At 44.8% G+C, this 12,470-nt stretch overlaps 1 protein-coding gene across 1 annotated transcript in view; it reads right to left on the reverse strand.

Moving 5' to 3' along the window:
- Positions 1 to 2,681, reverse strand: part of LOC127576942 (catenin alpha-3-like) — a 1,199,293-nt gene extending 1,196,612 nt beyond the window's left edge. The window contains exon 1 of the mRNA XM_052027768.1: positions 2,580 to 2,681. Within this exon, the coding sequence (XP_051883728.1) occupies positions 2,580 to 2,681 (102 nt within the window). The remainder of the gene's footprint in view (positions 1 to 2,579) is intronic.
- Positions 2,682 to 12,470: the final 9,789 nt, after the last annotated feature.

Raw genomic sequence — 12,470 nt, forward strand, 5'->3', positions numbered from 1 at the left:
AGGATTGGAGGGTGGCAAATGTTGTCCCCTTATTCAAAAAAGGTAGTAGGGATAGTCCAGGGAATTACAGACCAGTGATCCTTACGTCTGTGGTGGGCAAGCTGTTAGAAAGGATTCTAAGAGATAGGATCTATGAGCATTTAGAGAATCATGGACTAATTAGGGACAGCCAGCATGGCTTTGTGAAGTGAAGATCTTGCCTCACAAGCCTGATAGAGTTCTTTGACGAGGTGACCAGGAAGATTGATGAGGGTAGTGCAGTGGATGTGGTCTACGTGGATTTTAGTAAGGCATTTGATAAGGTTCCACATGGTAGGCTTCTTCAGAAGGTCAGAGGGCAATGGATCCAGGGACGCTTGGCAGTGTGGATTCAGAATTGGCTTGCCTGTAGAAAGCAGAGGGCTGTGGTGGAGGGAGTGTATTTAGATTGGAGGGCTGTGACTAGTGGTGTCCCACAGGGATCGGTCCTGGGACCTCTACTTTTCGTGATATTTATTAATGACTTGGACGAGGGGGGTGGAAGGGTGGGTTAGCAATTTTGCAGACGACACAAAGGTCGGTGGTGTTGTGAATAGTGTGGAGGGCTGTCAAAGCTTACAGAGGGATATTGATAGGATGCAGAGCTGGGCTGACAAGTGGCAGATGGAGTTCACTCCGGAGAAGTGTGAGGTAGTACACTTTGGAAGGACAAACTCCAAGGCAGAGTACAAGGTTAATGGCAGGATTCTGGGAGTGTGGAGGAGCAGAGGGATCTGGGGGTTCATATCCACAGATCACTGACAGTTGCCTCACAGGTGGATAGGGTAGTTAAGAAAGCTTATGGGATGTTAGCTTTCGTAAGTCATGGGATCGAGTTTAAGAGCCATGAGGTAATAATGCAGCTCTACGAAACTCTGGTTACACCACACTTGGAGTACTGTGTCCAAATCTGGTCACCTCATTATAGGAAGGATGTGGAAGCGTTGGAAAGGGTGCAGAGGAGATTTACCAGGATGCTGCCTGGTTTAGAGAGCATGCATTATGAGGAAACACTAAGGGAGCTAGGGCTTTACTCTTTGGAGAGAAGGAGGACGAGAGGAGACATGATAGAGGTATACAAAATATTAAGAGGAATAGATAGAGTGGACAACCAGCGCCTCTTTCCCAGGGCACCAATGCTCAATACAAGAAGGCATGGCTTTAAGGTAATGGGTGGGAAGTTCAAGGGAGATATCAGAGGGAGGTTTTTCACCCAGAGAGTGGTTTGTGCATGGAATGCGCTGCCTGGGGTGGTGGTGGTCAAGTTCAAGAGGTTGTTAGATAAGCATATGGAGGAATTTAAAATAGAGGGATATGTGGGAGGAAGGGGTTAAATAGTCTTAGGTGTGGTTTAAAGGTCGGCACAACATGGTGGGATGAAGGGCCTGTATTGTGCTGTATTGTTCTATGGTTCTATGGTATCATGGACACAGCAGCGTCTTCCATCATCATCAGAAACTGCGTCAGCATTGCTCCATCACAGACAGTGGCTGCACCTCCGTTCCCCCATCATAAACATAAATTGTTCCTCCATTCCCAGCGCAGCCACATACATCAGCTATTTTCCCCCAACATCCTCAGACTGCATCTCCAAACTCCATGGTATTCCCTGAATCATAGATACAAACGAATTTGTGGCTATGATAGGAGACTGGAGATGTGCTTATGTTCCCTGATGGGGAATTGGTGATGAGTTCGTGTCCATGATGGGAGATCCAATTTGTGCGCATGATGGCAGGCTTTGGAAGTATTGTCTTTGATAACGTGTTTGGAGATGCAGCTTGTGCACCTAATGTAGGGCTGGAGGTACAATATGTGCCTGCGATGGGAGTTTGAGATGCCCTTTGTGTCTTTGATGGTGAAGGGGTTGGGGTTTGGAGATGGAGGTTGTGTCTCTAATGCTATGTTGGCGCTGGAAGAGTCCCCCATCGTGGACACAAACTCACTTACAGTCCCCCAACAGGGACATAAACTTCACCTTCAAGCCCCATCTTGGACGCTGGGAGATCATTACGCTACCCACTATACAAACATAGATGCCTATTTGAAGAGTAGGGGAGTCCTCGTCTCTGCACTGTCTGGGCCAACATTTACCCTTCTACTTATAAATGCAACAATCCTAGACTGTCCAACACTCAAAGGAATCATAAGAGAACAGGGGCAATTTCTTAGGCCATCATCCCTGTCAGCTTGGCTCAAACTGCTGGTGTTTGAACTGCCTGACGAAAGATACCTCGAACCAGTGTAAACATAGAATTAGAAAAAGATGGGTACATTTTCTTCTGGGTTTCTTGACCCAGAATTGACTCCATAACTGGGACAAGGGCACTCCACCAAGCTGTGCTTTTCCAAAATTATGACAGAAAATCAGGACCTGGGACCACACAGTTTTCCAGCTCCAGGCCAGCACAGTTCCGGGCTGGGAGTATTATTATATTGTTGGAAAATTTGGGATTTTTCTCGTGGACTTTTTGCCAAACCACTCTGGTTTATAAAAGATCTTGACAAAAGACCAGCCTGCATGTGCTGATGGTTTGATTTTAGAAAATGCAAATCCTAACCTGTAATATCAAAGGCTGAATCAGCCGTTCCACTGTTAACGTTTGGATCTGAAGGTCCTTTGTGTCCATTTTCAGTGGAACATTCAGTGCCACAGATGACATTTTCCCTGCAAACAATAAAACAAAACTTAGATTATGTAAGGGACCTTTAACTTACAAGTGGGACTTTGTGTTAAATAAAATAATATGGTTTGCTGAAATAACCATGGTCATATTAAAGTCACAAAAGTAAAAAGAAATCTCAGTGCTCAGCCACATAACAAAATATAAATGCCAGCAGGAACTGTTACAAGGCTACACATTTGGCACCAGAAAATAAATAACCTCAAACTATTTCTGAATTTGCTTGACCTCAAGTTAGAGCCTGCACCATGTCTTAGGTTCATTGCTAATGGAGGGAGTTCACTATTCAGTACAGAAGTTCACAGGTTGCCTTCTATCTTAGAGGGGGACTTAATATGTTTTTTCAACACAAAATCTTCAGGTAGGGATGCAAGGCTGTGGGGAGGCCATTTAAAGGTCAGCATACGCATTAGATCAGAGAACAGGATAGCTGTATTATCTTTTCCTAAAAGTTCTGTTTATAGCTGAGGTTAAGTACATTGATATGCCACTAACCTTGACATCATTTTGGACTAGAGTATATCACACCACTTATTGTAATAATTTCCATTGCTCCTGTGGCATTAACTATCACATGACACAGATGTGTGAACATATAATCCAGCCTCTCCTTGTCCCTACCCATACTGTAAACTTGAATCTGTCATAACTGGAAGTGTATGTATATATGCTAATACCATAGCTCTGTTTGTGCCAGTACTGTGAATGTGCATTCTAGTTCTGTGAGTTTTTGTGTTCCACTAAACGTGGGTGTATCAGTACAATAGGTTTGTCGGTGTCAATACTGCAACCACACTTTTCTCCTGGTGTATGTGAATATTGCAGAGTATGTGTGTTGATAATGTTGACAATAAGATGCAGGTGTGTGTGCACTAAGTATAGGTATGTTAGGTATTCAATACTGTGAATTAGCCTGTCCAATATTACATGTTTTGTGTCAGCACTGAGTGTATCTCTCTCAGGGTTGTACCTTTAGTGGTAGCGCAAAGCTGTGCAAGTATGGCTAGTCTACACTGACAATATTGTAAGCATGCCTGTGCCAGCAATGTGAATGTATGTTGTCAGTACTGTATGAGTGTCAAATTGTAGGTGTGTCTGTTCCAGAACTGTACACTTGGCTGTGCCAATACCTTAATGTGTCTGTACCTAATACTATAAGTCACTTCTGTCTCCGTTTCCTGCTGTCTCGTTCATGCCTACCTCCAACAAGGACTGGGAGCAGCAAATGGATCTCTTTGCCACTGAGAGGATTTGATCAGTTGTCTGCTTCTCCCCTCCCACCCTATAAGCCCAAAGTCCAAACTTAGAGACCCAGAGCCAAACATCCCTTTCTGGGTTCTTTCTTATCTCCCTTCTTCCAATTTCATCTTCTCTAGGAGACCCATCTCCTACTCCATTGACGCTACTTCAAAAAACTATTGACCCCCGCAACTTCCCTTTCAGGCCACTATGCAACCAGATGTTGTTCAATTCTGTCATTTATCGCACTGCTTATCAGAACATCAATCCTAAAACTCTCCATCTTGCAATCAAGTACCCTGTCTCCAGTCTTTCTTTCACTGTAATCGCCCAAATACATGCCCGATTTTCCTAGATCTCCTTATTTGTATCCTTTAAATCGGGTTTCTGCTCTATCACTAGGTCCTGACCCGAAACGTTGACCGTCTGCTTTTCTCCACGGATGCTGCCTGGCCTGCTGAGTTCCTCCAGCGTCATCGTGTTTTTCTAGATTCCATCATCCGCAGTCCTTTGTTTCTCTCTTCTACTCTATCACTATTCTAAATAGTTCACACCAGAGTTATCAGCAACATCCTTAGTGATTTTGACAAAGATAATTTGGAGTCATAGAGTTGTACAGCATAGAAACAGGCCCTTGGTCCACCGCCTCCATGCAAACTGTCATACTTATCTATACTAATCCCACTTGCCTTCATTAATTCCATATCCCTCTGTGAATTGAAGTAGATTGAAGCTCATTGAAGTACCTGTACAGGTGCCTCTTAAATGTTGTCACTGCTCCTGCCTCCACCACCTCCTCCAGCAGCTCATTCCAGATACCAACATCTCTTCATGTGAAAAACATATCCCTCAAATCTCCTTTAAACCTCCCCCCTCTCACCTTAAACCTACACCCTCTAGTCTTAGACAGCCCTACCATGGGATATAGATTCTGGCTATCTACCCTATCTATGCTTCTCATAATTTTATATCTCTCTATCATGTCACCTCCTTTGCTCCAATATAAACAGACCCAGCCTATCTAATGTCTCCTTATAACTCAAGCCCTCCAATCCAGGCAACAGACTCCTGAATCATTCCTGTACCCTCTCTACCTTCGTCACATAGTTCCTGCAGTGTGGCAACCAGAATTGCACACAATACCCCAAGTGTTGCCTCACCACCGTTTTGTACAACTGTAACATGTTGTCCCAACTCTTGTACTCAATGCCTTAGTCATTGAAGGCAAGTGTGCCAAGCCTTCCTCACCACCCTGTGTACCTGTGTCACCACATTCACATGTAGTTGTACCTCTAGGTCTCTCTGTTCAACAACACTTCCTTGTCATCCTTTTTGCTGCAGCCTTTTACACTGTTAACCATACTCTCATTCTTCAATCTCTCTCCACCATCCATCTAGTCAGGTTGGACTACACTCTGCTGGTTCCACTTCTCATCTCAATCATGGTCAGTTAAGCACATACAAGGACTCCTCTTCCTGTGCATCCACTCAGCCCCTTCCTGTTTCTGATCTGCTTGCAGCCCTCAGCAACCTCATTAGTACATACAGCATCACTTTCCACATATCAGCTGTGGACACCTCACCACCACCATCTCCCCTCATCCCTCCATCCTCTCTCAATGTCAGGCTGTTTGTCCGACATCTGCTGCTGAATGAGCAGGAACTTCCACTAATTCAGTCTCAAGGAGACCAAAGCCATTGCCTTCCACACTTTTCACAAACTATATTCCCCAGCAAACCAGTCCCTTCATTCCCAGCCAACACCTGAAACTGAAGCAGACTGTACGCAAATGCAAGGGTGGACTTTCATCCTTGACCATTGGTGCTAAGTGGTGGCAGCTGCCCAGAGCACTCAGCTTCCAAATTCAATTCAACTCACTTCAAAAGATCTGATTTTCCAAAATGGCATTCAATATGAAATTGCTACTATTATCGAGGGTGACGTTCCACTACTTGTCCTTACATCTGAGCCAGGGATGTTTTGGATCACATATCGGTACCGTCGCTAAGACTGGCTTTTTCTCCACCTCCTTCACCCTGGTTTCATCCCCTCCTCATCTTTGTACCTCCAGACTCGATTACCAGAATGCATCCTTGTTGGTATCTGTCGTTTTACTCTCTATAAATCTGAGTTCATTCATATCTCTGCTGCTCATTACCCAGCTCACCCTTCCCACTCTCCATCACCTCTGTGCTTGTCGAACCAGGTTTGCTCCCAGTTAAGCAATGCCTCAGTTTCAAAGTTCTCACCCTTATTTCTAATCCCTCCATCCCCTGTAACCCTCCTAGATAAATAAACTCCTCTAATTCGGTCATTTTTCTTCTTTCTGAATTCAATGGCTGAAGTTTCAATACTCATGTTCTCAACTGCCAAGGCTCTCCCTGAACTTCTCTGTCTCTTTTCACTTTGAATTGTTAATTCAATCCTTCAAGTCTGCTCCTTAGATAAAGCCTTTGTCATTTGCCTTACTATATCCTTAAGTGTCAATCTTTTGTTTGGTAATGCTCCAGTAAAGTGCCTGGGATTATTTGACTACATCAAAGGTGCTAAATAAATACACGTTGTCATGTTGTTGTTATGCATGGCTGTTTAGTACAAGAAGTTTGCATCAGTGCTTGTAATAAGAACTTAAGAATGTGCACAATAGTACAGTAATTGCATCTGCCCAGCTACCGTATGTATGCCTGAAATATCACAAGTGGAAAAGAAGAAATATTTATCAATGTATCTGTGTCAGTGCTGCAGTTGTGTGGGTGGTATTGTGTGTTCATGGCTGCTCATAGCACCTCTGCCAATTCCATGTGTCTCTGTGAGAGAGAGGAGGTGTCAGTGTGTGTGTGTGTGAGAGATAATGAGAAAGAGTGTCAGTGTGTATGTCTGTGTGTGTGTGAGAGAGTCAGTGTGTATATCTGTGCAAGAGGAAGAGAGTGAGAGAGTGCCTGTGGGAGTATTGTCTGTGTCAGTGTGTGTGTGTGTGTGTGTGTGTGTGTGTGTGTGTGTGTGTGTGTGTGTGTGTGTGTGTGTTTGTGTATGTGTCTTTGGAGAGACAATGTAAGAGAAACTGCAAGTCTATAAGGCTGTGTGTCTATCATCATAAATCAGGCAGTGATCAAGGATTCTCCTTCCATAATCCTTACCAGAGGAAAACAAAACATTTCAGGAACTTATTCCGAATGGCTTTTCACTGATGGTAGCTGGAAACTTATTTTTATCCTTTACCACAAACTGCTGTGTACAGGAGAGGTAAAACAAACTCACCACAATCGTTTGTTCAGGCTCTTACAGAAGACTTGAGTTGCAGTTTGCAGAAAGTTTTAGCAAAGCCGTCAAGTCTAATGGTCCTGTCGATGAGCTTTAATCCACAGTTGGAATAGTCAGTTGCTCAGAGGACAAGAGCAGAAACAGCTGGGCAGACCGTAGCTGCTAAAGGGTCAACTGTAAAAGAAGGAGATGTATTCCGGAATGGAAGGGTCAGTGATAAAGGGAGGACCTGGCAACACGGCAGGGTCAGCTATAACTGGAAGAGCTGCTGCAGAGCAGAGGCAGCTGTGCAAAGGCAGCTGTTGTCGCAGGATCAGCTGGACAAATGGGACGGTTGCCAAGAGAGATGAAGCTCCACTTACTCGTGACCCAAGAGACAGCAACACAAAGTGATTTGCTTCAGTCAGTGAGAGCTTGAGCAGTCCATGGGATGGGATGGGTAAGGTGGGGTCCTGAAATTGGGTTAAGTTTCATTAAGGAGGGATCGGGGGGCTTCGACTGCATTAAAGGGAGGTCTAGGTAGCATTGCGTAAGAGACTGGGTGGGTATTGGCAAACATTGACGAGGAGTTTGGGGATGTGGTACATTGATTAAAGGGTTTTGGGTTGGGATACATTGAGGAGGGGTTTTGTGGGGTTCAGAGTACATCAAGTAAGGCTATGGGGAGTTGGGGGTATATAGAGGGGAGGGTCCAACTTTTGAGCAGAATTGAGGAGGGTTCTATGGTTGACCTGCATTGAGAAGAATCTAAGGATTTCAGATACAATTAAGAGAGAGTCTGGGATCTGAGCTATGTTGAGGATAGGTAAGATGTTCGGTTACATTGAGGAAGGGTGTGAAATTGCTCTGCACTGTCAGCAGACATGCGGTTTGGCAGCAATGCGGATTGCCATTTGGAATTATTTGAGCCTGGAAATTCTTTTTATTGATAAGTTAAGTTGCTGGTCTAATTCTGCAGTTGGTTCTGCAAAACGTAACTTAAAAATAGCATATTAATACTGGTCCTCATGTATGAACAAAATAGTTGAAAAGCTAGTGAGGTGGGAAATGAGGGAGTCAGTCAGATTTCCCCAGTGAATGATTTTAAAATGAATTTAAAGGACATCTGAAAAGGTACAACCACTCAGCCCTTCGAACCAATCACACCATTTAATAATGTCATGACTGATCTGATCACAACCTCAACTCTGCATAACCGTCAGTCCATAGCAACCTTTCACCCTCCTGCTTTTTAAGAATCTGTCCACCTCTGCTTTAAAAATATTCAAAGTCCCTTCTTCCACCACCCCTTGAGGAAGAGTTTCAAAGATTCTTCACTGTCAGGGGAAAAAGATTTGCCTCATCTCTGTCTAATTGGGCAACCCCTTATTTTTTAAACAATGACCCCGGTTCTTGATAAAGAGAAAACATGCTCTCCGCATCCAACCTCTAATGACCCCTCAGCATCTTATATCTTTCAATGAAGACCCCTTTCAATCTTCTGACCTCCAGTGGATACAAGCCGAGCCTGTCCCACATTTCCTCACTGTTTCTGGGTGTTAGTCTAGGACACAATCCCTGGTCTGCTTCCAATATATTAACAGCCTTTCCTTAAATAAGGAGATCAATACTATACATAGAACTTGAGATGTGGTCTCAACAATGTCCTCTACAACTGATGCATAATGTCCCTATGCTTTTATTCAGGTTCCTCTTGCAACAATTGACGTCGCTTTTGCCCTACAATCACTGCACTGCACAGGAGCAATGTTCTTCCTCCAAACTGGAAAATTTCAACTGCCTCCTGGAATCCACAGTGACCCTGGAAAATTTACAACTACCCAAGGCATCAGTGAGTATCCCTATCCCTTCCCCTCCCACCCCCCGAAGCCATGAATATTCAGCTCCATGGGAATTTGTGGCTACTCCTGGTAATCTGTAACAACCTCAGGAAATTTGCAAACAATCTGTCAGAATATTTGATAATCCTTGGGAATCTGTGACTACGGCTCCGTAATTCCACATCAGCTCCCCCAGGAATCCATGAAGATCTTAGAAAATCTGTGACCAATTCAGGGAAGCTTTGAGAATGTGGGTTTACCCTGAGAATCTGTGATTTTCTTGCGGTACCTGGGTATTTCTGATTACCCTTGGTCCTCTGTCTATTTCCCAGACGTTAGTGGATATTTCTCCTTTAACCTGTCCACTGATCTACATTTGATCAGACTCCTTGGGCGTTTTGATGATTGAGTCTCTTAGCAGTGGCTTTGCTTCAGCTCCTGCTTGTCTGCACGGTCACAATGTGGATGGCAGCTCCCCACCTTGTACAGGGGCTTTGGGATGGGTGTGAGGAGCCTGGGTTTGAGCAACTATCCTCTGACCCAGGTAACTGCCTTTGTCCTGATGTACTGGCAGAAAAAAGAGCAAACATGGTGAACCATCACATTGTGAGGGGGCCCTGACAGATCCTGGGAAATTGACCATCATTATATACTGACCATGGTGGCAGAGGGAAGATCCCAGAACCCTCAGCAACTGGCTGCTGGGTCTCCTCCAGGCTGCCCACCAGTTCATGCATCGTATTTTACTGTGGCCACATGTGACATAAGGACTAGCCTGCTCAGCTAGTACAGCAGGGTGTGCACCCAGAGCCGGGGTCTGTACTATGTGCCAGGTGTGTGGTTAAGCTGGGGTCAGCATCCGGGAATGCAAGGAGTCAGGAATGTGGGTACCATAGAACCATACAGCACAAAACAGGCCCTTCGGCCCACCATGTTGTGCCGTCCATCAAACCCACCCTCACACTATCTAACCCTTTCCTCCCGCATATCCCTCTATCTCACACTCCTCCATATGCCTATCCAACAAACTCTTGAACCTGTCCAATGTATCTGCCTCCACCACCACCCAGGTAGTGCATTCCATGCACCAACCACTCTCTGGGTGAAAACCTCCCCCTGACATCTCCCCTGAACCTCCCACCCATAACCTTAAAGCCATGCCCTCTTGGCTTGAGCATTGGTGCCCTGGGAAGGAGGTGCTGACTGTCTACTCTATCTATTCCTCTCAATATTTTATATACCTCTATCATGTCTCCTCTCATCCTCCTCCTTTCCAGTGAATAAAGCCCTAGCACCTTAAGCCTCTCCTCATGTTCCCATACGCTCTAATCCAGGCAGCATCCTGGTAAATTTCCTCTGCACCCTCTCCCAACACCTCCACATCCTTCCTATAATGCAGTGGACCAGAACTGAACACAGTACTCTAAGTGTGGTCTAACTAGAGTTTTGTAAAGCTGCATCATCACTTCGCGACTCTTAAACTCAATCCCACGACTTATGAAAGCTAACATCCCATAGGCCTTCTTAACTGCTCTATCCACCTGTGCGGCAACTTTCAGTGAACTGTGAATATGAACCCACAGATCCCTCTGCTCCTCTACACTGCCAAGTACCTTGCCACTTACCTTGTACTCTGCCCTGGAGTTTTGTCCTTCCAAAGTGTACCACCTCACACTTCTCCGGATTGAACTCCATTTGCCACTTGTCAGCCCAGCTCTGCATCCTATCAATATCCCTCTGTAAGCTCTGACAGCCCTCCACACTATCCACAACACCGCCGATCTTAGTGTCGTCCACAAACTTACTAACCCAGCCTTCCACCCCCCTCATCTAGTCATCTAGAAATATCACAAAAAGTAGAGGTCCCAGAACCAATCCCTGTGGGACACAAATAGTCACTGCCCTCCAATCCGAAGGCACTCCCTCCACCACAACCCTCTGCTTTCTACAGGCAAGCCAATTCCTAATCCACACAGCCAAGCTTCCCTGGAAGCCTACCATGAGGAACCTTATCAAGCACCTTACTAAAATCCATATAGACCACATCCACCGCACTACCCTCATCAATCTTCCTCATCACCTCCTCAAAGAACTCTATCAGGCTTGTGAGGCAAGACCTTCCCTTCACAAAGCCATGCTGGCTGTCCCTAATCAGTCCATGATTCTCTAGGTGTTCATAGATCCTATCCCTTAGAATCCTTTCTAACAGCTTACCCACCACACACGTGAGACTCACTGGTCTGTAATTCCCTGAACTATCCCTACTACCTTTTTGAACAAGGGGACAACATTTGCCACCCTCAAGTCTTCCGGCACCATCCCCGTGGACAATGAGGACTCAAAGATCCTTACTAGGCGGTTCAACAATCTCCTCCCTCGCCTCTCGAAGTAGCCTGGGGAATATCCCGTCAGGCCCCGGAGATTTATCTGTCTTGATATTATTTAACAACTTCAACACATCCTCTCTCTTGATATCTACAACCTTGAGAAAATTACCCTTACCAGCAACTCCCTTCCAAGTCATCAAGACCCTCTCTCCTCAGTGAATACCGAAGAGAAGTATTCATTGAGAACCTCTCCCACTTCCGCCGCCTCCAGGCACATTCTCCCACCTTTGTCTTTAATCAGACCCACCTTTACCCTAGCCATCCTCCTACCCTTCACGTACGTGAAAAAGGCCTTGGGATTTTCCTTAACCCTACTAGCCAACGTCTTTTCATGTCCCCTTCTAGCTCTCCTCAGCCCTTTCTGAGTAGCTCTGCGGCTGGAGGTGGGTTCTGGAGTCCTTATACATTTCCCACTCCCTTCACACTCATACGGTTCTCTGGAAAGTTTATCACACTTCCATGTAAAATTGAAAAATGTGGAATAAAAGTGTGTTGAGGTATTAATAGGAGTAACATCTAATAGTCTGAAATAACTGCTAGTCCAGCACTAAAATCCCAAGGATGCTGGATTAATCAGAGTTGTATTTTATGACTATTCTTCCAATGAGCTAGCATAAGTTTAACAGGCCTCGATCTGTGCTTTATGATTCTAAATACCAAATAAGGAACGTTATTCAGTGTAGGGTAATGAGATAAGTTACTGAATTCAGCATTTGTGGCAAGAGGAATTCATAATGACAAAGTACATCATCAGATATCAGTCACTGGAGATTTGAGGACATATAATAAGGGCAGGCAATTGAGAGCAAAGAACAGTTTGAAATCCGTTGCAGATCTCCTGCTACCGAATTCACAAAAAGCTATAAAGATACACTTTACCTTGCTATCAACGTGGTTATTGAAGTTATATCTGACAGCTGGCAACGACATTATCTGAATCTTTCATGTGGATTGTATTTATACATTGTGGCCTGACCTCTGTAATCTGATACAACATTGTGGTAAGATGCACAGAGGTCAGCACAGAGCAATCTCAGTGACTGTATAATCGAGTCTCACT

The sequence above is a fragment of the Pristis pectinata genome, chromosome 12, assembly GCF_009764475.1.
Source record: "Pristis pectinata isolate sPriPec2 chromosome 12, sPriPec2.1.pri, whole genome shotgun sequence".
NCBI lineage: Eukaryota > Metazoa > Chordata > Chondrichthyes > Rhinopristiformes > Pristidae > Pristis > Pristis pectinata.